The sequence below is a fragment of the Diceros bicornis genome, chromosome 36 (assembly GCF_020826845.1).
Source record: "Diceros bicornis minor isolate mBicDic1 chromosome 36, mDicBic1.mat.cur, whole genome shotgun sequence".
NCBI classification, from domain to species: domain Eukaryota; kingdom Metazoa; phylum Chordata; class Mammalia; order Perissodactyla; family Rhinocerotidae; genus Diceros; species Diceros bicornis.
In genome coordinates, this window is record NC_080775.1 from 17,777,495 (window position 1) to 17,805,380 (window position 27,886).

General features: G+C 38.1%; 1 protein-coding gene and 1 long non-coding RNA gene across 2 annotated transcripts in view; both read left to right on the top strand.

Moving 5' to 3' along the window:
• The first annotated feature begins 54 nt into the window (after window positions 1–54).
• LOC131398952 (uncharacterized) lies at window positions 55–19,000 on the top strand. Its single transcript, XR_009217033.1, has 4 exons — window positions 55–241; window positions 7,470–7,544; window positions 8,087–8,322; window positions 18,376–19,000. It is a non-coding gene; the product is annotated as an uncharacterized LOC131398952 (long non-coding RNA).
• Window positions 19,001–19,771: 771 nt separating this feature from the next.
• Window positions 19,772–27,886, top strand: part of STAM (signal transducing adaptor molecule) — a 74,641-nt gene continuing 66,526 nt past the window's right edge. The window contains exon 1 of the mRNA XM_058532498.1: window positions 19,772–19,988. Coding sequence (XP_058388481.1) covers window positions 19,949–19,988 — 40 coding nt within the window. The 5' untranslated portion in view covers window positions 19,772–19,948. The remainder of the gene's footprint in view (window positions 19,989–27,886) is intronic.

A 27,886-nucleotide genomic window follows, 5' to 3' on the forward strand; every position in this document is an offset into this window, starting at 1 on the left:
CCGCCCGGCCTGGGCGCGGGGGCGCGGGGGCGCGCGAGCCCCGGGGCACGATTTCAAGGCGGCGGCGGGGTCGTTTCCGCTCGCACCGCAAACCGCTCCGCCTCGCTAGCTGGGCGAGCCTGCTTAGAGGGACGCCGCAGACGTCCTGGGCCCTGGCGACGTGCGCCTCGCTAGCGCACTTAGTCGGGACAGACGGAACACACCTGGGCTTGGCGTGGCCCTGCCCCGCCCAGCTTATAAGGTAGTTTCTGGATGGGGAGACTGGTAGTGGATCTTCCCGCCAAAGACTCATTCTTAGGCGCGTCTGGGGAAAAAGCGCCCACTCATCCTGGTTCACTTTCATTGGCCAGACGGGCATGCACTGGAGGGGTGCGGGGGGAGGGCAATAGGATTACCCCACTTGTGTGGATTCCACCGGAGCCAGTGTTCGAAGGGCATTGATTTCAGTGCAGAATATTCAGAATGTTCGATGTTAGAGGGAAGCTGGAGGAAAGAGGATATGACAAGATACCAAAGGAGAAAACTTTGGACAGATAGAGGCAATCTGCAGCTATCGGGCTCACAAGAACCCTTTCCCGCAGGAAAGGTAGTATCCTCGGTTCTCCACTCTGTATCTCGTCTCCCTTTTTTCTCTTCCTCCAAATGCCCGTGCTTTCTCCTAATAGCTCTTTCCCCTTAAAGCGCACAGTTAAGAAGGCAGGCTCTGGAGTCAGATTACTGAAATTGAAACCCTCAATTCCAGGCTCCGCCAGTCTTATTAGCTGCGGGAACTTGGGCAACTAAACCTCTCTATGCCTCAGTTTCCTCATTGGGGATAATGTAAAAACCTACCTCATGGGGTTGTGAGATTTAGGTGAAATCATCCGTGTAAAACACGTACAGGCCTGAAACAGTTTGAGTCACCAAAATCAAAGTGTTAGCACCGTTCTGGCAACCCCGATCTCCCTTGATCCAGCAAAGAAATTCTGCGCAAGCCAACGAAAGCGAGCTGCTTGTTAGGCCTTGTTAGGCCGTTGTCCTGGAACCGGAGCCCGGCCACGGGCGGGGGACAACCACTGGACGGCCACAAAGACACTAGTCCAGGAGCTCCTCGGTATGGAGTCATCCCCATGCAGAGGAAACGGTCAGAGAGCGCACCAAAGGGGAGAAAGGGGGACCCCATCCTTGCGGGTCCGGATCTGGGCTCTGGGCGCTTTGCCCAGAAGGCACGCCCAGCCTGATCCAGTGAATTTAGATAATTCTGAGGAAGACATTCCAATAGGGGACGAGGAGTCGGAGGCGCGCCTGGGGAAGAAATAATGGCTGAAAATTGTTCAAATTTGATGAAAACTATGAACCACTATTTTTAAAAGGCATTTAAATTGGAAAAGAAATAAAACTATTTGCTGATGACATTGTATAATTAGAAAATCCTAAAGAATAGACAAAAAAGCTACTGGGACTAGTTACAGGATACAAGGGCAATGTAACAAAAATCAATCGTTTTCTACATGGGAGAAAAGAACAACTGGAAAGTGACGTTTAAAATAAAACCATATGTTCATCAGCATCCAAAAACATGAAATATTTGGGGATAAATTTAACAAAACATGTGCAAAACCTGTACACTGAAAACTATAAATCACTGACAAGAGAAATTAAAGAAAGAAATAGCAATTCCATGTTCATGAATTGGAAGACTCAATATTGTTATTATGAGTTCTCCCCAAATCTGAGCAGAATATATTTTTTTTAATTTGACAAGGTAACGCTAAAATTTATACAGAAATGCGTAGGAGGAACCAAGTTGGAGCACACACATACTTGTTTTCAAGACTTAGTATAAAACTGGAGTTTTCAAGACCATATGATAAGCATAAGGATAGACATGTAGATCAATGAAGCAGAATAGAGTCCAGACCTGTATGTATGTGGTCAACTGATTTTCAGCAAAGATGCCAAGGTAAGTCTTTTCAGCAAATGGTGCTGAAACAACTGGATATCCACTTGAAAAAAAATGAACCTTGATCCTTGCCTTCCACCACAGACGGATATTAACTAGATAAGGATCATAGAGCTAAACATAAAAGCTAAAACTATAAAACTTCTAGAAGAAAACAGCAGAATCTTTGTGACCTTGGAGAAGGCAAAGTTTTCTTAGGTACAATGACAGAGAAAGAAAAAGCATTAATCATAACAGACAGGTGGAACTTCATCAAAATGTAAAATTTCTGTTCTCCCAAAGACACCATTTAAAAAGTGAAAATATTCACAATACATGTATCTGACAAGGAACATTTATCCAGAATATATAAAGAATCCTCGCAACTCAATAATAAAACAACCTGATTTTTAAAAATCAGCAAAAGCTTTGAATAGACACTTCAAAAAGAAGATACAGAAATAGCAATAGCACATGCAAAGATGCTCAATCTTATTAGTCATCAGAGAAATGCAAATTAAACCCACAATGAGATAGCACTACATCTAATATTTTTAGATGTCAGCAAGGATGTGGAGCAATTGCCATTCTCATACATGGCTAACAAGAATACCACTTTGGAAAACAATTTGGCAATTTCTTAAAAAAATCAACATATGTTTGCTTACCATATGACCCAGCAATTTCATTCCTAAGTATTTAACCAAGAGAACAAAAATAGGTCCACACAAAGACATGGACACAAATGTTCATAGCAGTTTTATTCATAGTAACCCCAAACTGAAAATAATCCGTGTGTCCATCAACATATAAATGGATAAACAAATTGTAGTATATTCATACAGTAGAATATTACTCAGCAATGAAAAAGAACAAACTACTCTACATGCAACATGAACGAATCTCATAAACTTTATGCTGTGTCAATGAAGAGTTACACAAAAGATTACATAGTGTGTGATTACATTTGTGTGAAACTCAAGAAAAGGAAAATCTAATTCATAGTGACAAAAACAGAAAAGTTGTTGCCTGGGGCTGGGAATGTGTGTGGAGAGAATAGACTGGGAATAGACACAGGAATTTTTGAATATATATTTTGAATATAAATGTTCTATTTGTTGATTTAGGTGTTACACAGGTATATACATTTGTCAAAACTCATCATACTAAACACAGAAAATTCATTTTTTTGTGTATAAATTATTATTTAGAGTTGATTTTAAAATGCCATGAATAAATATTTTAAAGTGTAAAATTTATGATATTATTATGTTTAGCATAAAACCCAAATATTGTGGCAGAATGGGTTTGTATATTGCAGTTAATAGTTTCTCTTCCAATTTTTCATTTAAAACATTGAATATGACAGGAGATGTAACTCATTTTTACAATGGCTATGTTTTTTTACAAAGTTGAATATAACATTTGAAAAATTTTTAAAAATATCCTAGGAATAAATCACATACCAACAGACTTGTAAACCTGTCTCTTTAAAAAGTGAGTAATTTGGGGCCAGCCTGGTGGCGCAAGCGGTTAAGTGCGCATGCTCTGCTGTGGCGGCCCGGGGTTCGGCGGTTCAGATCCCGGGCACGCACCAACGCACTGCTTGGTAAGCCATGCTATGGCGGTGTCCCATATAAAAAGTGGAGGAAGATGGACATGGATGTTAGCCCAGGGCCAGTCTTCCTCAGCAAAAGAAGAGGAGGATTGGCAGATGTTAGCACAGGGCTGATCTCCTCACAAAAATAAATAAATAAATAAATAAAAGTAAAAAATGAGTAATTTACTATGTACAAATAGGTGCTACCAAAATGAATGAAATTTGGGGCCTGTCGTCATGAAGCTAACAGTGCTTTATGGTAGATAAGAAAATCATACAAATAAATGTATTCCGAGACATGCTAGTACATACCACCTCTCATGTGCCAGGCACTTCCGCTGACTTAATCCAATCTTTACAGGTAAGTGTTATTATTCACATTTTACAAATGAGGTAATTGAAGTCTGGAGAGATTAACCAACTTGCCCAAGGTCACAAGCTAATAAGTAGTAATTTTGAAATTCTGCCTGACTCCAAAGGCCATATTCTATTATTAGGTGCAGAGTAAAATAAATTTGAAAAGTAAATTGCAAAGTGCAATGGAGGTTAAAGAGCTGTCAGGAGATGTAACTTGTTTGGAGGATTAGTAAAGCTTCATGCAAGAAATCCCTTTTGGGGCCTGTCCCAAGGTGGCCTAGTGGTTAAGTTCAGTGTGCTGCGCTTCGGCAACCTGGGTTCAGTTCCCAGGCACAGACCTACACCACTTGTCTGTCGGTGGCCATGCTGTGACAGTGGCTCACAAACGAAATAGAGAAAGATTGGCAATAGCTGTTAGCTCAGGGCGAGTCTTCCTCAGCACAAAAAAACAAAAAAAAATCCCTTTTGAATACTTGAAGAATGAGTATGATTCTGACAGATTTTGAGAGGATATTGCAGATTAGGACTCTGCATGAACAGGGGGGCAGGAAAAACAGACAAGCTTGAGGAAAAGTGAATTGTGCAATGTGACTAAATCTTAGATGTATTAGGAGAAAAATAGAATAGAAACATGTTGAGAACTACTCTATTTTAAAAGGCGGTCATGAGCTCTGAAGGCTTGTGAGGAGGAAAATCATATTAAAGAAATCTCTTTTCGAAGGTTAGTTCAACAGCTGTGTATTGAATAGACTGGCAGGGGGGGAGGGAGGAAATCAGGTCAGTTGTAGTCTAGGAGAGAAGTAATAAGGGACAGAGCTAGATTGGTGGTCTGTTTCAGCATGAAGAAGGGAATGAATAAGGAGATACCTTGAGACACAACAGAGTCAAAATAAGGTTTTTGTTTGTTTATTCGCCGAAATGAAGGTGCCATAAGGTAGGGAGAGATTGATTACCTCTGGGGGATAGGCCACCTTATGAAGCAAGATCCCTCTGATTGTGAGAGAGTAAGGGATCAAGACACTAGATGGAGGAATTAGGTTTCAAAAAGAGAAAAGACATTTCTTTCTGAGACAGCAATAAAGGAAATGGAGGTGGGGATATTTTGAGGTAGGGAAAAGAATGTTGAAGTAGGTAGCATAATTGAAAGTAAGGTGTCCAGAAAGCAAAGAGAGTTTGGAATACCATTTTACATACAACCTTTTTTGACTTTTTGAAACATTATTTTATCAATCTACAGATTAGCCCTTGCCTTTAGGATAAAAACTCATCTCTTATCTTGTCTGCAGAGCTCTCTACTAAAGGAGCCAGGAGCCAATCAAACATTTTCTCTTATTAAGCACATGTCACCGAAATACTGTGATCCAACCAAGCAGGTCTGTTCATTGTCCATAAACTGATCTGGATAGCCTCTAATCCAAATCTCGGTTCTTTTCACCCTACCCAAACTGCTATTTTCCCTTCTTTCTTGTCTGTATAAATCTCATTCACTCTTCAAGGCTGCATTCAATACGAGTTCTTTCAAAGAGGCTTTCCCTGACCACTTCCACTCATATTGGATCCTTATTCTTCCCCAGTTCCAATAGTTTGGACTAATAGCGTGTCATTTATTTTCGCAGTTAATTATATATTATCTTTTGCATTTACTTAACTTACACTTGTGTATGTTTTGTCTGTGAGGAAGAATTGCATATCAGAAATCATGAACTATATTGTTAAAAAATTTTTCTCAAAGGCCAATTAATGTTTTGCAATTTTCGATAGCTTTACTGAGGTATAATTGACATATAGTAAACCGCATGTATTTAAAGTGTACAATTTAATAAATTTTGACATATGTATCATCTGTGAAATCTTCACCACAATCAAAATAGTGAACATATCTGTCATCCCAAAAAGTTTCCCTGTACTCCTTTTTAATCCCTCCCTCATACCCTGCCCCACCCCAGCATATCCCCAGGCAACCGCTGACCAGCTTTCCATCCCTACAGATTAGTTTACATTTTCAATAATTTTATATAAATGAAGTCATACATTATATATTCTTCTCTATTAGGCTTATTTCACTCAGGATAATTATTTTGAGCAGGTCCAGCTTTGTGGGTGTGGGACCTGTGCAGTCCCACAGGATCCTGTGTGTCAGAGGGCCCAGCACTTGGTTCAATGCTCTATTGTCACTGTTGTGAAATTCTTAATAATTTATGAACAAAGGGACCCATATTTTCATTTTACAGTGTCCCACTAATTATGTAGCTGGTCCTGAATTAGAGATTCATCCATGTCGTGGTGTGTATCAATAATTCATTCTCCTTTATTGCTGAGCCGTATTTCATGGTGTGGATATACCACAATTTGCTTATCCATTCACCACACAATTTGTTTATCCATTCATGTGTAGACATGGGCTCTTTCCAGGTACAAATAAAGCATCTAAGAACATCTGTTGACAGGTGTTTGTATAGAGCTATGCTTTCATTTTTCTTAGGTAAATAATTAGGAGTGGAATGACTGGATCACATGGTAGGTATGGTCTAACTTTTTTAAGAAACTGCCAAAATGTTTTCCAAAGTGGTTGTACCCTTTTACAGTCCCACCAGCTGCATATGAGAATTTCAGTTGCTCCACATCCTAGCCAAACTTGGTGTGGTCGGTCTTCGAGATTTTAGATATACCAATAGGTGTGTTGTGCTATCTCATTGTGGTTTTAATTTTCATTTCCCTGATAAGTAATGACGCTGAGCTTCCTTCCATGTGCCTATTTGTCAATTGTATATTTTCTTTGCTATAGAGAACATTTGAATCTGTTGTCCATTTTCTTAGTGGGCTGATTCATTCTTATTATTAAATGTTGAGAGTCCTTTATATATTCTGGATACAAGTCCTTTATCAGATATATGATTTGCAAATATTTTCTACCAGTTTGTGGGTCACTTTTCATTCTCTTAACAGTGTCTTTAAAAGAGCAGAAGGTCTTAATTTTGATGAAGTTCTATTTATCAATTTTTTTCGTTGATTGTGTTTTTGTGTGTCATACCTAGGAATCTTTGCCTGACTCCAAGGTCGCAAAAGATTTTGTCCAGTTTTCTTGTCGAAGATGAATAGTTTGAAGTTCTACATTAAGGCCTGTAATCCATTTTGACTTAATTTTTGTGCCTGATGTGAGGGGTAGATTGAAGTTCGTATTTTTGCTGATAGATATCCAAGTGTTCCAGCGCCATTTGTTGAAAACCTGTCCTTTCTCTACTGAATTGCCTTTGTATCTCTGTCAAAAATCAGTTGTCTGTAGGTGTATGGATATATTCCAGAATGATGTATTCGTCTATCTTTACACCAGTACCATACTCTCTTGATTATCATAGCTTTATAACAAATTTTGAATAGGGTTAGTGATTTGTGTTAGTGGTAGCGTTAGTGACAGTGGTAGTGATGTTAGCAATCGGTAATACATATTTTTAGCACATCATGATAAAACCTGACCAGGCTTGGTCTGGTTATTTCAACAGGATAAGACCAATGGTATCAATACTAGGAAGTGGTGGTGTTGATTTAAAAGAAAAAGCAATTTAAGATTTTAACCGGTTTTTCTATTTGTAGGTATCACAATTGGAATGAATATGAGAGAGAAAGCTGGTAGATTCAGAAGGAGAGGATTTGTGAAATGCAGCAGAAGTGAGTAATGGAAGTACATTTAAAAGCAAGCACAAAGAATGAGAACTGAAATGTGAAGGGTGAAAACCCTCTAAACACAGAGATATTAATCTAGAAAATGATAAATTGAGCACTGTGGTCTGGAAGGAATATTGGAATTAATTTATTTTTTTATTGATGTGAAAACTGAGGCACAGTGATATCTTTACTTAGAGCTTATCTAGAATCTCCTCTGGAACAGAATCAACCATACAAATTTTATTCTAGGCTGACAGTTGAAAGTCAAGTCTTTGTAAGTAAAATCCTTCTGTTCTATAGGCATATTGTTATGAATAAGAACTTCATTCCTGCAGAACCATTTCAGACCTTACACAGTTGATTATGAAAATGAAACAAAACATACACATATGCTATTGTAAACATTAATTATGTTAGGCTAAACATAATATAAAAAGTAATATTTTAAATGCTCCTTTTGGGAACATTTTCTACATAGGCACTGATATAGCACAATGAACTTGAGAGTCAAGATGCCTTTTTTCTTCTTATATACTTTCCTACAGTAAGCACACACAGGTTTCATTGTGCCCAGAAATTTTAAACTACCTTTGAAATTGGAATCATCTGTTTTGAGAATCTGTGCCTTATTGTAATATTCATGAAAGCCCCGGAAAAGTCTTTGAATGGTAAATGCTGGGGAGGAGCAGATTCCTTGGTGAGGTCTTCGTTTTCAGAGATCCTTCCGGAATCACCAGCTGCAAACTGAGTCAGCAGAATCACCATAAACCCCAACCCTCTGGTGAGTGTTGCTAATCCAGTTACTCAGTCTTGGGCAGTTATTAGGTTAAAGGAAATATATGATCTTTATAATAAGAAAGGGGTCAAAGGTGGAAGTCACAAATTGAGCTATAATAAATCAAGGAAGTTTATGTTTATTATAAAACTGTTGTTTGTTATGAAAAGGCTATTTATAGACCCCGGCATTATACAGATTGGTCCAATCTGCTCAAGAAAAGATGTTAAACCATGTTAGAGGAAGTAACTGTTCCAGAATTATCTATTTTGGGAGTCTGGGGAGGTAGGGCAATATGTTTCTTGGGGAATGGGCTGTCTGTGTTTTTTTGAAACATTTTTTACCTTCTCTCATATTTTTAAGCAATCATCTAAAATTTTTTATCGAAACTATATAAATTGTTGCAAAGGATATAATTTCTGGTGATTTTTAACAGCTTTATTGAGGTATAATTGACATGCAATAATCTGCACATATTTAAAATGGACAATTTCATAAGTATTAGCATATATACATATACATCCATGAAATGATCATCACTGTCAAAATAATGAAGATAGCCCATGAGGAAATTGGGGGGAGGAGGGGCCCCCCAATTTCCTCATACCCCTTTGGAATCCCCAGTGAATCTTGAAGTTAGGCTTGAAGTTAATTTTTTTGAAAGTTTTTAAAAAGAAATTACATTTTTTAATGGAAATAGAGCTATTCAGATAAACTATTTCTTTAATGAGCTTTAGTAGTTTGTGCCTTGAAGGAATTTTCCATTTCCTCTAAGTTATCCAATTTATGGGTACATAAAAAGTTGATCATAATATTCTCTTATTCTCTTTTTAATATCTGTAGCATCTACAGTGATATCACTTCTCTCATTCCTGAAATTGGGTAATTTGTATATTTTCTCTTTTTTATCTCGTCAGTCCAACATAGTTTTATCAATTTTATTGATTTCCTCAAAACACTAGCTTTTAGTTTCATTGATTTTCTCTATTGTTTTTCTGCTTTCTTTTACATTGCTTTCCTCTCTAATGTTTATTATTTCCTTTTTTCTGCTTATTTTTGGTTTCATTTGTTATTTTTTCTCCATTCTTAAGATGAAAGCTAAGATCATTGATTTGAGACCGTTCTTCTTTTCTAGTATATGTGCTATATTACATTATAAATATCCCTCTAAAAACTGTTTTAACTTCTTCCCACAAGTTTTGATATATTATGTTTTCATTTTGTTCCATTCAAAATACTTTCTAATTTCCATTTTTATTTACCAGTGGGTTATTTAGAAGTGTGTTCTTTCTTATTTATTTATTTATATTGAAGAGTAATTGACATATAATTTCCTATTAGTTTCAGGTCTACATCATAGTGATTAGATATTTACATACGATATAAAATGTTCACCACCATAAGTCTAGTTACCATCTGTCACCATACAAAGTTATTACAATGTTATCAACTATTCCTTATGCTGTACATTACATCCTCATGACTTATTTATTTTACAACTGGAAGTTTTTACCTCTTAATCCCTTTCACCTTCCCTGCTCTGGTAACCACCAGTCTTTCCTTTATCTATGAATCTGTTTCTTTTTTGTTTTGTGTGTTGGAAGTGTGTTCTCTAGTTTCCAAACATTTGGGGACTTTCAAATATCCTTCTGTTATTCATTTTTAATTCAATTCCATTGTAGTCAGAGAACATGCTTTGTAGAACTTTAATCCTTTTCAATTTTTTGAGATTTGTTTTATGGCCCAGAATATAATCTATCTTGATAAAAATGTGTCGTGTGTACTTGAAAAGAATGTGTATTCAGCTTTTATTGGATTTAGTGTTCTATCAATTTCAATTAAGTCTACCTGGTTGATAGTATTCTTCAAGTCTTCGACAGCCTTATGATTTCCTGTCTACTTATTCCATCACTATGGAACAGGAGAGTTGAAATTTCCAACTGTAATCGTGGAGTTGTCTATTTTTCCTTGAAGTTCCATCAGCTTCTGTTTCATGTACTTTGAAGCTCTGTTATTTTACACAAAACCATACAGGTTTGTCATGTTCTCTTGATTATTTGACCCCTTTTTCTTATAAAGGGGTCAAATAAAGTGACATTCTGTATCTCCGGTAATAATCTTTGATCTCAAACCACTTTGCCTGATATTAATGTAGCTATTCCAGCTTTCTTTTGATTAGTATTAGCATGATATATCTTTATGTGCCATGATATAGTTTTATGTTTAAAGTCGGTTTCTTGTAGGTAGCCTGGTAGTTTTTGATTGGATGTCAGATATTGTACATTTTGTCTTGTCGGTTGACGGATATTTTTGAGTTTCAGTGTGTCTCCAGTACTCTGCCCCTGCAAACCCTAATGGCCTTGGCCTCTCTGGACTCCCAGCTCTCTTTCCTCATTGCAAGGAGACTGACTTTTTGCCATGGCCTGGAAAATCTGTTCAGGCAGTAAGTAGGGCACTTATAAGGCTCACTTCATTTGTGTCCCATCTCTCAGGGATCACGGTCCTTCCTTGCCTGATGTTTAGTGTGTTGAGAACTGTTGTTCATATGTTTTGTCCAGTTTTTTATCTGTTTCAGGCAGGAGGATAAATCCAGTCTCTGTTACTCCATCTGGTCCAGAGGCAAAGTTCCAAACTTATATTCCTTTTATTTTTTTCTTGACTTCAGCACGGTCTAAGACCATCAGTATAATATTGAATAGTAGCGTGAAAATGGGCATTCTGGTATTGCTGCTTAATATATATAGAGAGAGAAATACCAGCATCTTTCAGCGTTAAAATGGTAGCTCTAAGTTTTTTTAAGGTGCCCTTCATCAGGTTGAGAAAGGTCTCATTTATTCTTAGTTTGCTAAGAGTTTTTATCACAAAGTCTTTTGAATTTTGTTAAATATATTTCTGTACCTATTGAGATTAGCATATGGTTTTTCTCTTATATTCTGTTAATATGGTGAACTGTGTTGATTGATTCTCAAATGTTAAAGTAACTTTGTATTCCTGGGTTAAACTCTACTTGGTCATGATGTATTATTCTTTTTATGTATTGCTGTAAATTTCTAATTTTAAAGGATTATTATATTTATGTTAATGAGGGATATTGTTTGAAGTTTTCTTGTAATATCTTTGTTAGATTTTGCTATCAGGGTAATATTGGTCTCATAATATTAGTAGGAAATTGTTCCCTCCTGGTGTATTTTCTAAAAGATTTTGTATAAGTTTGACATTATTCCTTCCTTACATGTCTTATAGAATTAACTAATGAATTCATGGGCCTGGAGATTATTGTAGAAAGTTTTTAAATAAGAATTTAATTTCTGTTATTGATATATATCTCTTCAGGTTTTCTGTTTTTTCTTGACCCAGTTCAGGTCATTTGTATCTTTCAAGGATTTTTTCCATTTCACTTATGTTGTTAAATTTATTGGCATAAAATTTTTAAACAATATTTCTTTATGAATGTTTTGATTTAATATCATTTAATTCCTATAATTAATTACAAGATCTGTAGTCACATTGCTTCTTTCATTCCTGATACTGGCAGTTTACTGTCTTCCCTCTTTATCTTTTGATCTAGGTAGACTTTTATCAATTTTATTGATCTTTTTAAAAGATTAAATTTTGGTTTTATTGATTTTCTCTATTGTTTGTATTTTATTTCATTGATTTCTGATCTTATCTATTATTTCCTTTTTCTACTTATTTTGAACTCTTTTTCTATCTTCCTAAGGTAGCTTAGGTCATTGATGTTAGATCTTTCTTTTCTAATACCTAATACTTGAAGTATTCCTCAAAGCATTACTTTAATTGCATCTCACAAAAATATTTTCTAATTTTTCTTGTGATTTTTCTTTGACACATAGGTTATTTAGAAGTGTATTATTTCCTTACATATGTTGGAATTTTCCAGATATATTTTTGTCGTTGGTTATTGATATATTTCTGTTATCTTTCTAAGTTAATTCTGTTTTAGTCAAGAAACAAAATATATATGAATTTATCTTTTAAATTATGTTGAGTCGTTTTAAGGCCAAGCATATTGTCTATCTTTGTTAATGTTCTGTGTCCACTTGATAAGAATGTTTCTCTTGCAGTTTTTGGGTGGACCATTGTGAATGTCAACTAGGTCAAGTTGGTTGATAGTATTCTTTGAGTCTTCTGTGTAATTACTGATTTTCTATTTGTTCTATCTTTACCTGAGAGAGGAGTGTCAAAATAGCCAAAAAAAAATACAATGTGTCTATTTCTCCTTTCAGTTCTCTAAGTTTTTGCTTTCTTTTTTTCAAGCTCTGTCATTAGGTTGATACACATTTAATGTTGTTATGTCTTCTTGGTGAATCCTTTTTATTAGTAAGAAATGTCATTCATTATCACTGGGAAGTTTCCTTGTTTGTTTATTTTACCAGATATTAATATAGCCAACAGCTTTCTTCAGTGTTTTCTTGGTATATCTTTTTCCATCCATCTACTTTTAGCCTATCTTTATCTTTATTTTTAAAATAAGTTTTTAAAACACATTATATAGTTGGGTCTTGCATTTTTTAAAATCCATTTGACAATATCTACCTTTTAATTGAAGTGTTTAGACCTTTTGTATTTAATGTAATTATTAATATTGTTGGATTTAAATCTGTCATCTTACTATTTGTTTTCTATTTGTCCCATCTGTTCTTTTTTTCTTGTTGTCCTCTTTGCTGCTTTCTTTGGAATTATCTGAATTTTTAAAAATTTTCATTTATTTCTACCATTGTCTATCTATACTCCTTTGTTTGATTTTCTTTGGGGGCTATTGCTATACGGCTTACAGTATGCATTTTTAACTTATCACAGTCTACTTTCAAATAATATTTGTACTACTTTATGTATAATGTAAGAACTCTTCCAACACTATATTTCTATTTTTCTCCTCCTATCTTTTGTGCTATTGTTTTCCTATATTTTACTTCTACCTATGTTATCAATCCCATAATATAGTTATTTTTGTTGTCAAATAAATTTTAAAATGAGTAGGAATGTCTTTTATATGTACTCTCATATGACCATTCTGATGGTCTTCATTTCTTTGTGTAGATTCATATCATAGATACCATCCTTCTTTCACCTGAAGTTTTTTTTTTTGTCTGTCTGTTTTAATATTTCTCATTGTTTAGGTCTGCTGGTGATGAGGGGTTTTTTCCTTCTTTTTTTGTATGTAAGTCTTCACCCACATTTTTGAAAGATATTTTTGCTGATAGGGCATTCTAGGTTGACAATTTTTAAATTTCAGAACTTTAAAGGTACTGTTCCACTGTCTTATTTTTATATTTCACAGTTTGATTAGAAGTCTACTGTAATTATCTTTATTCCTCTGTATATAACGTCTTTTTGTTTTCTATATGCTTTTAACATTTTTGTCTTATCACTGACTTTCAGCAATTAGATCATGCTGTTCCTTGGTGTCGTTTTTTTATTGTTGTTGATTATGATTGGGGTTCACTTACATTCTCAGATCTGTAGGAATATAGTTTTCATTAAATTTGGGAAAATTTGGGCAGTTTAAAAAACACTTTTTCTCTCCTTTTTAAACTGCCTGTGAAACTCTAATTACACACATTTATACTGCTTTATATTTTCCTACGGGTCATTGAGTTTCTTTTAATTTTTTTCAGTCTTTTTCTTCTGTGCTTCAATTTGTATACTTTGTTGCTACATCTTCAAGTTCATTTATCTTTTCTTCTGTAGTGTCTAATAATTCTATTTAAAGTTTCATCTTAGATCTTATATTTTCATCTCTATTTCCATTCGCTTTTTTTTTGATATCTTTTATTTCTTTCCTCATTATGTTCATCTTTTGTAAATCTTTGAGCATATTGACCATAATTATAATAGCTCTTTAAACATTCTTATGTTAGTTCAGTCATCTCTTTTTATTGCCCTACTGGTTATTGGTCACATTTCCCTGCCCCTTCATGTGTACAATAACTTTTTATTGAAAACTAGCTATTGTAGAATTTTACATTTTCATTGCTGTATTTTTTTGGCGGGGAGGAGTTTTCCTTTTAAATTTGATACTTTCTTCTTCCTTCACTTAAGTTATATGTTAGTCATCTTGATTCTTCCAAGAATTACTTTTTAAGCTTTTCTTTTGGTGAGGAAGATTGGCCCTGAGCTAACATCTGTTGCCAATTTCCTCTTTGTGCTTAGGAAGTTGGGCTCTGAGCTAACATCTGTGCCCAGCTTCCTCTATTTTGTATGTGGGATGCTGCCACAGCATGGCTTGGTGAGTGGTGCATCAGTTCGCGCTGGGGTTCGAACCTGTGAACTCCTGGGCCACCAAAGCAGAGTGCACAAACTTAACCACTATGCCATCGGGCCAGCCCCTTAAGCTTTTTTTGGGGGCAGATCTAGAGTGCCTTCTCTCTTATGCTACTCCCACTACTAAGATATTACCCTTTTGGGGTATTTACTAAACACCCAGCGTGTTCAATTAGGTTTCTTCCCTCTGGCTTTGAGAACTCAACTGATTCCTAGACTTGTATGAATGCTTGGGATTTTTCAGATTTTGGTTCCTTGGTAGTGCTCTTTCCCTAAAAGTTCTTTACCCAGACTTGTAGAGCTTTACCCTACCCACAACAAGATTAGCGTTGAGCCCAAGTCTCAAGGGGATTCCTATATAGATTCTGGAGCTCTTTCTCTGCATAGCACCCTCCTAGCATTCTGTCCTCCAATTTCTAGCTCCTTGGCCTCCACAAACTCTGGTTTTTATCTCTTCAATACAATAAGACCTTTTGGGTTTTAGGGGTTCTCCCTCCTGGGGCCACAGTCCAGAAACTGACTCCAAAGAGAAAGCTGTGGCAATCATAGAGCTCATTGCACGTTTCCTTTCTCCTTGGGATCACAGTCTACACCAGTCTGTTGTCTCATGTTTGGAATCAATTGACTCATATGTTTTATTTTGTCCACTCTTCTATTTGGTTATGGTGAAAAGATAAGTCTGGATCCTGTTGCTCCCTCACAGCTGGTAATGGAAGTATGCCATTTAAATCATAATGTATTTTATTTCTTTACTACATTAAACAAGCTTTTTTTAGAACATCTACTCTGAAAAGCCTGGAAATAGAGACAAATGAGTCCCAGACTAATGCTATACAAACCAGTAGCAAGTTACAATACAAAATTACAGTAGCTTTCAAAGATGGTCCCCAAAATACTCCTTTCATCAAGAGGTGGGTTTTATTTTCTCTTCCCTTGAGTGTAGATGCTGCAACTGCTCGTCCAATAGAATATGACTGAAATGATGCTGTGCCCATTTCCCAGCTCAGGTCTTAAGAAACTGGCAGTTTCCTTCTCCTGTCTCTTGGAATGCTCAGTCAATATGCTGGGAGGAACCAAGCAGACACATAGTAGTTCCCATGTAGTTCTGGCTGACAGCCCCAATGACCCAGCCAACTGCCAGCATCAATTGCCAGATATGAAGGGCACAATCTTTCAGATGATTGCAGCCCCAGGTGTAGTCATCCCAGCCTTTGAGCCACTGCTGCTGACACTGCGTGGAAGACAGGAAGCTGTGCCTGTGGAGCTCTGACCAAATTTCTGACTTGTAAGCAAAATCAGATTGTTGTTGCCCTAAGACACTAGGTTTGGGGTGGTTTTTATGTAGTAAAAGACACGGGGAACAAATATAAGACCATTAAGTACTGCGATAGAGGTGGCCAATAATCAAGTAATTAACAATATTTATTACATGCCTGTCACTGGTCAGGTACTGAGTCAGGAGAGGCTTTGGGGAAGTGGAATCTGAGTGGTGGTTTAGAGAAGGTATAGGATCCAAATAGAATCAGAGCAGCAAAGACAGAAAGAGTTGCTTATTTGAAGACATGGAAAGTATGGGGACATCAGAAAGACTAAAGTAGAGGTTATGAAAAAAGAATGTGAAGAGATGAGGTACTCAGGGGCCAGTTTGGTAAGGATGTAATACTAAAGAATTAGAATTTAATCCTGAAGGCAGGAGACTACTCTGCACACTTGTAATCATACAGTTAATTTTTTATTTAATGATTGTGTTCCCCATAAGCTATACTCCAAAAAAGGTTATCTCACATAGAGCTTTTATTGCTGTATTTCCAGCATACAGAATGGTACCTAGCACACATAAGGAGTTAATAAATATGTACCAAATGACTGAGTGACTGAAGAACCATATGAGAATTTTAAAGGAATGACATAATCAGATTTTTGTGTTAGAAAAATCATTCCAGCAGGGGGGTGGAGAACGGTTTGGAGATAGGTAAGTGTATTAGTCAGCTTGGGCTCCCATAACAAACTATCATAGATTGAGTGGCTTAAACAACAGAAATTTATTTTTTTATAGTTCTGGAGGCTGGAAGTCCCAGATCAGGGTGCCAGCATGATCAGGTTCTGGTGAGAGCTCTATTCCTGGCTTGTAGACATAGCTGCCTTCTCACTGTGTCCTCACAGGGCAGAGAGAAGAGAAAGAGAGCAAGTTCTCTGGTGTCTGCTCTTATAAGGGCACTAATCCCATCACAAGGGCCCCATTCTCATGACCTCATCTAAACCTAATTACCTAGTTTTTCTACTACCAAAAGTCTCCATATCCGTAAACCATCACACTGGGGGTTAGGGCTTCAACATGAATTTTGGGGGGACATAATTCAGTCCACAGCAGTAGGGAAGGAGAAAAACAGAGTAGGGGGTGAATGTAATAATTCGTCTAAGAGATGATAAGGGTGTGAACTAAAGTGGTGCCAATAACCTTCCTAGGATATTCCTTTTCCTAAACCTTAAAATTATAGATTTTTCCTGGAGTAACTCCATTTGCATGTTACTTTCTGTTTTTTTTTTTTTTAATGAAGAAGAATTTTCAAAATTAAACAAAAAAAAGGGATTTAACACTTTAAAATTAACCATAGAATTTAGGAAACATATAACATTACAGAAACATTTTAATGTGAAATTCATACATAGTCTCTATAATGTTTTAAAAACTATGGGATTACTAAAAATGAAACTCCTCCAGTTTCAGTGGTTTAAGGGATAATAAAAGAAAGTTAATTTCAAAATACAAACCCATTTCACTTTTTATATTTGCCTTTTATGTTAAACATAATATTAAAAATTTTACACTTTAAAATGTTTATTATTTATAGCATATTAATGATAAAGCCCCAAATAGCTAAAGTCATTCTTCTAGATCAGAACACATGGATAATGCTATCAAGACCATTAGGTGTTATTCATTCATCCTTCCCAGTGCTCACGTACGGATAATCAAGGCTTGAACAATTTGATCACTAGTTTATTACTGGCAACAGAATAATTCAGTCTCATTGCTGAAGCACAAAGCACATCCAAATGCATTTTCATAAATATTTGGCTCTGATATAGGGCGATTATGGTAATGTGCCCCAGACACTGCTCAGCAACTTGAGTTGGACGAGTTGTCACTTGATTCTGTCAGCCTAGTAATCAAGAACCGGTTTTTGAGAGAGAATGCTCTGCTTCACATATGAATGATGTTTTGGAAGAATTTTATGCTTGTCATAACGAAACACAAACAAGCTCTTGGTATTGGCTCCTCAAAATGTTAAGAAAAAGTGATACTAACATACCACATTTTTTACATTGTTGTGTTTTAAATTCTTTTCTGCTTTTGAAAGAAATATAGGCTCATCATTAAAATATTTGGAAAACATAAAATGCATAAAAAACAACAACAAAAAATCATCCCAAATCTTACCATTGGGAGATAATCATGTCATAATATACTCATGTTTTTCCTTTCAGACTTTTAAAATTTGGGGTATTTTGTAATTTTACATGATTTTGTAACCTGCTTTTTAAAACATGTATTTAGAAGTCTTTCTATGTAAGTATAGATCTATATTATCCACTATTAATAGCTGTGTAGTTTTTATATCATGTGTACTATAATTTACTTGACCAATACTAATTATAATGATTGCTTACACTTATTTAGTGCTGACTGTATGCTAGGCACTGTTCTAAGGGCTTCGCTTGTATTAATCCCTTCGATCCTCACAACCCTATTATTATTTCTGTTTCTTACAGATGACAAAACTGAGGCACCAAGAGATGAAGAAATTTTTCCAGTGTTAATGTTGGACTTTTTAGTAATTAACAGTGCTTTGATATTATAAACAATGTTGCCATGAACATCTTTGTTCATGTTCTTAAAGAACGTCCTTAGGAGAAATTCCAAAAAGTAGAACAGCTAGGTCCAAAGGTGTTTACATTTTTAAAAGCTTTTGTTACATACTTGCAAATATTACCTTTAGGAAGAGTATAATAATTTATGCTTCGTTCAAGATGTGAATATACGACTCCCCATGTCCCTTCTTCTTTCTCATCCTTGTCTGAATGACAAAAATGTACCCAAATGCTCCTTAAATTTGCATTTTTCACTTTTAGAAATGCGATCTCCTTCTTAACGGATTTTTGTAAGCACCCTTTGTATACCAGGATACTAATCCTGCTGTTGAGTAAATATTTGTTTACCTGCTACATTTGGAAGTGCTCTAATTTGGGTATAACTTACTTAATTTCAATTTACGTGCAAGATACTCTTACTAAATTTGTTCCCAGTGGGACGCAAAATCTCTAGTAGACGCTCTTTAAAATTTCTACGTGATACAGAGAATATTTTTCATTTGTTAAATAAGCTTATAAATAAAATTACTAGATAATCATTTTAAGTTGCTGGGGATCACTCATCAATGTCTAGCTCCATTTTTCAGTTTTCTTTTTTTGCTCGGTTTCGGGGGCTATCGTGGACATTCTCGGGTTCTGACACTTATTTTCTGATCACCACGGCATAGCGACTACACACTTAGTCAGGACGAACCCCCGGCCAGCTAGAAGCGCCTGCGGCAGGGATTCTGAAGCCGGGCGCGCGGGGACTCGGGCAGGTGCCAGCGGTGCTCCAGCCTCTCGGAGGGAGCCGCGCGCCGGCCACTCCCCTCTGGAGGGACCCGAGCCAAGACGGCCAGCTCACATGACTTCATCCCAGCAAGTGTCCTGTCACCTCGGACAGCGAACTGAGCGTATGACTTATTACTTCGATGACCCCCAGTGAAAGAGTTTCCATCCCCCTCCAAAGGGACGACAGTTATGACAGCTGACGGAGCGAGGGGACCAAGGGCTTCTCGCTCAACTCAAACGCGACCCTTCTTCGTTCTCCACGGTCTGATTCATTCCTGGGGTCGCTAGTCGCCTTCGGCGCGCCTGGAGGACCCCGTCCTCCGGAGAGTGCTGGCCAAGGCAAAAGCAGGAAACGCAGCCGTTCCTCCCACTCTCCTGTATGACTAATCAAAAGAGGAGCCAGGCAGAGGGGGCGCTTTGTTTGGGCCTGTTTTGGCGGGGAAGGTTCTGGGCGGGTTCCGGGAAGGCAGTGCCGAGGCCGCCTAGATTCCCGACAGGCTCCACGCGGGGCCTCGCTCGGCTCCCTCGCTGTTGCCGCCGCTGCCGCGGTCGCTGGGGGTCCGGGGGAGGAGGCGCTGTCGCCGGCCCTGTAGAGTCCGTCTCTGTTGCTGTTTTTGTCTGAGGAATCTTCCTTCCTGCGTCGCACCCTGACTCCCGTGGTGTCGAGGGGGAGTCCCTGGGGACACCTGGGCGCGCAGTGGAGATGCCTCTCTTTGGCACCAATCCCTTCGATCAGGATGTGGGTAAGTGCTTTTGCCGCTCGCTGTCCCCCCGGCCCTGGACTGCAAGCCCGTTCTGCCCGCTCTCTGCGAGCGTTCTGGACCCCCCGCCGCGGTCAAGCTCTTCCCCTTTCCCGAGGCTCCTTCCTAAAGAGTCTGGAGGAGGTTGGGAGCTTGGCGCATCCTCTTTGAAAGAAATGGGACTCCGAGAGCCTGCGAAATGGGCCTTGAGCTAGGACTGTGGGTTTCGGAAGAGCTGGTTGAAGGGTTGATGTAGAGAGCCTCGGAGGACCAGCTGGTGTGACATCTGGTGCTAGGACCAGTGCTTCTGGAAGAACAGAGCTGAGGGCTGAGGAGTAACTCGGCTGGCGTAGGATTATAAACCCAGTAATAAAGTGTATCCCTGGACAAACGTTAAACGTCTACAACTAGGAGGATGTTGCAGCTTAGGTTTCTTAAAGAATTTTGAAATCCTTTTTGTAACTGTAGCGGGAGGAGAGAGCTTCTGGTTGGTTAAGGGTAGACTCAGAAATGTTAGGAGAGGTGAAAAGGGACTATTTGGCAACAGCTGAAACGAATGAAGGACCTGAGCCATTGGGCCGCCTTCGTTAGGCTGGGTCTCTGTATTAAAAAGTGTGGACGAGGACTTGGAATCCGAAAATGCTGATTTGGTTTGAATCTGAAATGCTGTTTTTTTGGTGTTCTGAATCATTGGTTTTAGTTACTGATCATACCAATTCAACAGGTTAGCTTTTTGTTTATATTTTTCTGGTGTGAGGGTGATGATTACGGGAGTTTGAGTTTCCAGGAAGAGAATTTGGGGATGATTTGAATGTACTTAGGAACTACCTTGGCACACAAATGTGGAATGAAAGCAAGCCAAATGCCGTGTCTAATTGCTATAGTAAAGAAATATAAGGACAACTTAGTGGAGTTGCCTTATAGATCTTTGTGTGTTTTAATTATGAAAGGCGGGTGTTGAATTTGGTTTTTTAAGTCTTCCTTACAGCACGTCACTGAAGCTTAGAGGTTTGGCTTACGACTAGAAAAGTCCAGTCCTATCTCTACAACTGCCTGACTCAGAGTGAAATCATGAGCATGTTCTTAAGCTCTTTGAGTCCCAATATCCTAATTTTTAAAGAGGGGAAAAGTGCAGTCTGTTTGTGATTCAATGAGGTAATATGTGTAATGGGCCTACTACAACATATTTTTATAGTAGGCACATACTAAATGATAGTTTCTTTTTGGTTCCAGTTTAAGTGAATATCCTGAATCTTAGCAGTGGATGGAACTTGAGAGATTACCTATAGTACTCAGTAAATAATTAATTGGAAAATTGCATTTAATTTAATAAGCACTTAGCACAGACTATTTACAAGACGCTGCTCAGAGACATGAGATAGAGTGATGAATAAGACAAGGCTACTGCTCTCAGGCAGTTGTATAACTTATTACATTAATTTATAGGGCAAATGCTTAAAATAAAATAGTTTAATACCTTCTGTTTCCAGCAACTTTGTCTAGTTTTTGTGGTCGTATGTAATCTAGCTTCCAATTCCCCAATCACCTTTATATCCTACTGACTTTTTGAACACGCATTTTCATTGGATTTAGATAAATTTCTTAAGGTCCAGCCCTTTCCCAGTACCTACACCACGCAGTTCAAACACAGGCTCCTTTTTACCTTTATACTTTTGCTTCTGTTATTTCTTCTACCTTTCTACATGTCATCATGAGTAAAGGCCAACTCAGTATCCAACTCGTTGGTACCTGAATCATTTCCTGATTACTCCAGCCTAGGGTTTCTCAGTAGCCATGCTAGTGACAGTTTGGACCAGATAAATGTCTTTGTAGTGGGGGCCTGTCTTATGCAGTGTAGGGTGTTTAGCAGTATCCCTGACCTCTACCCACTAGATGTGGGTGGCACCCCCTCTCAACCCGCAATCAAGATTTAAAGTTTCCAGATGTTGCTAAGTATTCCCTGGGGGCACAAAAGAGCTCCTGGTTGAGAACCATTGCTCCAGCCCACCATAACCCCCATCCTTTTCAAAACTCCTGCAACACTTTTTGTCTTTACCAAATTATGTAGCATTAAAGATAGTTATATCCTGTATTATGTTCTTTAATTGTTTTATTGGTTGCCAAATAGAAGGTGTTTAATAAATGTTTGTTGAATTGAGACTGTGTCAGGTGAGCCTGCTAGACAGTAAGCTTCTTGAGTGTAAGGACGTTATTTTGCTCCAGAAAAGCTTACTTTTTAAATTTAGTCAAATTTTGGTATTTGGATCAATTCTCTCCTCATGATTTACGTATCAAAATATGAAAGTTTTATCTAAGAAGACCTGTCAGAGTAAATAATCCTTGGACAGAGTCCAGTAGACTCCCATGTCTAACTTTTTACTAGTACAGCATATGGAGTATGGTATTTAGAATACATTTAACAATATCCCTTCTTACTGTCCATCAGTGAGTATGACAGTGATGTTAAAGTGGGCCTGCTGACTCACTTGATTTAATTATCACTTAACATCAGTATACATTTGTACTTCTCAAAATTGTCTTCAGCCTTATTCATAAACTGAAAGGGCATGTCAGAAATTTACTGATTTATGCAATATAACGTTTCATATAAAGAGGCAAAATACTGGTGATAGCTTTTCCATTGAAGAAACACCTAAACGTGTTATGAGAATGTGAGCTCCGTGAGGATAGGGACTTTGGTTGCTTTGTTCACTACTCTATCCCCAGCCTGTAGACCAGTGTCTGGCACTAATAAACATTCAGTAAACATTTCTTGAACAAATGAATTTCATTTTGGATGTTAGATTTCTTGCTAAGTTCAACTCTTGAATTCTAAAGATAACTCATTCCGTCAAGCTTTTATTTCCAAGTCCCTAGTGACTTCCATCTTGCCAAATCCAGCGGTCAGTTCTGAGTCCATTTCTTTGTTGATCTCTTAGCATTCCTCTTTGATATACTTTATTCATTTGGTTTCCAGGACAACAGACTTTTTCTCATTTTCTGCTTGGCTCTTGTTTTGTCCTTTTGGCTTCTCCTTTTTGTGACTTCCAAATGTTGAATTGAGCCCCAGGCTCAGTTCTAGAACTTCTTCAACATTTTTTCCCCTTGGAGTCTTAGGAGGCAATTTAGCTCAGTGTTGAAGATTCAGACTCTGGAGTTGCACTGCTTGAATTCAATCCCCAGGTGTGCTGCTTACCAGCAGTGTGACTTTGGGCTAGTTGCTTAGATACTCTGTGCCTCAGTTTCCTTATCTTTAATATGGGATATAGAGATAATAATAGTGCTTAGTTTCTTTTCCCAGACCTGCTCATTTCTTCGTCCTTGCCTATTTCAGTAGGTGTCACCATTAATATTTTCTGTCACTCATCTTTAGTGTCTAGGAGTCATCATTGATTCTTCTTTTTACTTCACACTCCGCATTCATTCTATCGGCAAGATCTTCTGGCTCTACTTCAGAAATATATCCAGGATCTCATGCTTCTCCTTCCCTGACCGCTGTTGTCTTACTGCAGTCATTGTTCTCTTTCATAGGCTGTGGCAAGAGCTTTTCCAGTAGGCTTCTTTGCTGCCACTCTTGCCCCTTACAGTCAATCCTCATCTACAAAGGTCACTGATCTTTTAAAAATCTTAGATAATGTCACTTACCTGCTCAGAACCCTCGGTAGCTTCCCATCCCACTTACAGGGAAATGCAGATTCCTTATTGTGGTCCACAGCCGACCCCATCCTATGTCTCTGATATGATTATGATCTCCAAACACTCTCTCTCATTCTAAGCTTCTTGGGTCTGAGCGCTCCAAGCTCGTTCCTGCCTCTGGATCTATATTGTGCTGTTTTCTTTGCCTGGGATCTTCTTCCCTCCGGTGTTTGAAGGTCTTGATGTCCATCACATCATTCAAGACTCTGTTCAGATGAGTTTCTAAGAAAGGCTTTCCCTACTTTCTGTAAAAAAATATCCATCTTGATCCCTTCACTCTATTTCTTTGTTACATTTTATTTTTATAGTACTCAACTACCTGATATTGATTGATTGATTGATTGATTGTCTCCTGTGTGGAATATAAACTCCACAAGGATGAGAACTTTTCATTTCTATCTCTAGTACCTTAGGAACAATGCAGGGTACAGAGGAAGCTCTCAATAAGTATTTATCAAATAATGAATTATTGATATTTTTCTAGATCTCCAGTCTTGTATTTCTATTTGGTGTTCTGTTATCACCTAAAAATCAATCTATCAGAAAACTGAATTTACCTTTCCAGTCTGATTCTTCCTTCATTATATGGTAATTTTATAGTGTTCTAGTTGTCTTGATTTGAAACCCAAGAGGCATCTTTGAGTCATTATCTTGTCTCTGCTAAATCGTCATGTCTTTGTTTTTATAATAGCACATTTGCGTTCCTAGTCAGACTACTTTGGGCCGGTTCATAGTCTACAGGCTTGAACATGTTTTCCGTCTGTTTTGTTAGTCCAGTTGAGTATCATGAACCACAGCTAGTTTAACCCTCATGAACGTTAATGTCATGTTGTTCTCCTGTGGTGTGGTGTGATGGGGAGACCTTGGGCTTTGGATTTAAATTGCAGCTGCAGCATTTACTGTTAGTAAATGGGCAAAATATGGACGTGGGCAAGTACAGAGTTCACTTTCCACCTTGGTAAATAGGAATAAAAATATCTGCCACGTGGAGTTGCTGTGAGGAATACTTACAGAAACACGTGACATTCTAACTCTTTACTGGAGGAGTTGAATGTGCTTCAAATGCAGCGTGTTCAAAATCATATTCAAACTTTTCTTCTCAAGTATGCTTTTCCTCTGTTCTGATGACTGGTGCCTCAATTTACTTAGTCATATATGTCAAGAACCTGGGAGTCGTTCTTGACTTCTGTAGTTGTAATTTTCTACATTCCAAACAACAAATATATGCTGTCTGCTGTGTGCTGGGCGCTCTGAACATGCCCTCAAGGATTCTGATGTTGCCGTAGTGTATATGCTGTATCTTCCTAATAGCTCTTGAATCCGTTCATCTATCCCTCCAGTCCTGCCTCCCATCCTTTCTCTTCTCATGGCCACTGCTAGGGCAGGTTTAGATCACCGCTCTCTTAGATTATTAGTACAGTAGCCTCTAACTGTTATCTCTGCTTCAGTCTGTCCCCAGTCATTTTCCAGGCAGCTGATAATGATATTTCTAAAATGTAAATATAATCATATGGCTTCTCTGATTAAAATGTTTCAGTGAATTGCTTGCTTTCATAGGAATTTGAACTTTTCAGCATGGCATGTAAGACCTTTTAGCATTTGGCTCCTTCTTACCTCTTCAGCTTCACTTTCCACTGTGTTCCTCGAGGCACATTTCCTTGTTGGTTTCACACTACTGCTTTCTCAGGTGTGGAGCCTCTGGTCTGACGTATCCTTCTCTTCATTAGTCCCCATTAGGGTAGTTTTAAGGAGATGATGCATGTAAAGCACTTAGCACAGAACCTGCCTGTAGTAAGCAATGGATGCATTGTAGCTCCTCTTATAGTAAAGCTAGAAATAGATGTGGAGCTTCCAGAGACTCCTCATATTCTAAGGGGTGGAATCAGTTACTGTGAAAACATACTCAGGAGAGAAATGTGACAATTCAGACTACAAGCCTGTTAAAAGTCTGATAGCCAGTGGGTTTAAGAAATTGTCCTCATTGTTTCTTTTGTTTTTACTTTACGTCTCCTGTAAGCTATTCTTTCTAATGCTTTTAGGTTCTCACTTGTATTTTATGCTCTTCTCTGAGAGTTTCCATGCTCTTCCTTTGATGCCTCCTTTTTCTGGGTTAGTAGAGCTTCAGGTTGTTTCTCTGTAGATAAAATTTCCAGTGGTCAGGAAGGACAGGGACATTAGATGAAACATTTTTGAAAAATTGATTCCCATAATCTCAAAAAGAAGGTAATTTCTTTAAGATTTGCTTTCTCCATTGGTCATTTTTGATGAACTGTTGCATCTCCAAGCTGTTGAATGACAGTGTTTTTCCTGTAGCCTGAACATGATGGGCAGTCATCCTGTCAGCGTTTCTCACCTCCCCAAATCTTTGACAGTCATAAATTTTGAGATCAAAAGTAGCCACTTATCAGGCCGGCCCCGTGGCTTAGCGGTTAAGTGCACGTGCTCCGCTGCTGGCGGCCTGGGTTCGGATCCCAGGCGCGCACAGACGCACTGCTTCTCCGGCCATGCTGAGGCTGCGTCCCACATACAGCAACTAGAAGAATGTGCAACTATGACATACAACTATCTACTGGCGCTTTGGGGGTGGGGGAAGGAGGAGGATTGGCAATAGATGTTAGCTCAGAGCTGGTCTTCCTCAGCAAAAAGAGGATTGGCGTGGATGTAGGCTCAGGGCTGATCTTCCTCACACACACACACAAAAAAGTAGCCACTTATCAGAAAAAAGTTCTCCAGTCCGTTGAGAAGACTGTTGAAATTCAAATAAGGCTCTGTGTGTTATTTTCTGGGTGCTGCTAGGCAAATATCTCAATCTCCTCCTTTTAAGTATTAGGGTAAGGATAATCTGAGGATGAAAGGAGATCGTTATGAAGCTTTGAATTCTTTAGAAGCAAATCTGTATTATTTTTGCTTGTCACTTTTCACTTTCCCACAAACCCTATTTTTGTCTTAGAAAATAAATAGTTTTGATTTCATTTGCTATTCACAAAACCACGTAGAACTGCTACTAGTAGTTTATATTCTCTGATTTAAAAAATACTTGTTGTTTTATAACTGAGAAGAACTGTGCTCCTGCCCCTGTGGATCTTGAGACAGCATCAATAAATGTGAACAGCTTTAGAGTTCTGAAATGGGTTGCATTTCTGATCTATACATGTAAGTTTGAGTTAGATACTGATCCTGTTGGTATATAGGAAAGTAAAGAAGGTAGTTCATGAGTCTTTAGCATAGTATTTGCTAATGACTGTACCAGACACTCCTGGGTATGCCTTAATTCAGAAACTGTAAGATCATGCTTAGTTATGATAATAAGCAATTTATATTTGATCAGACATAAGCCTGTCATTTCTAGTGAACTATTAACTTTTTAATAAGTTTTAATAAGCTTAGCTATTGTGCTTTTAAGTAAGGTGATAGGTAGGCATAGGTGGGTTTTTTTAAAAAAAAAAAAAGCGCCATGCTTTCAATAAGCCTGCTTGGCGACCAGTCAGTAAAGATGAGGAATGAATTATTTAAATGCACTTCCAGATCAAAGTAACGATTTGCTTTCCTCTTCTAAGATGAAGTAAATGTTTAGACTGGAGGGTATTGTTCAGGTGACTCATTTCAATCATCTCGGGCTTCAGAGGGGTCGGGGGTTCTATGGGGCAGGGCTCTGGTTCTCCTCAGTTAGAGCATTTCCACTTGGATTTGCTTTACATATTGGGTTTCTTTTAAGATAAGATTTTCTTATAAAAGAGAGTGTTGAATAATAAAGATTTTGACGGGCCTGTGTCCTTCTTTCCTGGGAGGGAGCCTCTAAATCCTTGGTATTTCCTAGGTGATGAGAGCATTTCTTATTCATGGTAGTCTCCTGGGGCTATACCTTAGTTTATGCCAAGGAGTTGACTTAACATAGGGGTGGTCACTTCAGATAGACTAACCTTGTGATTAGATGGTTCAGGCTTTGAGTCACATGATATCAGCCAGATCTCTAGGGAGGGGAAGGACACCTGGAGACTGAGTTCCAGGAGGTGGCCAGTCATTCAGTCAATCATACTTTCATCATGAAACCCCAATAAAAACTCTGGACACTGACCTCAGTTGAGCTTCCTGGCTGGTGATGCACATTGATGTGCCAGGAGGGTGATGTGTCCTGAGGGCACAGAAGCTTTGCATTTGGGATCCTCCCATACCTGCACATCTCTTCATTGGCTGGTTCAGATTTG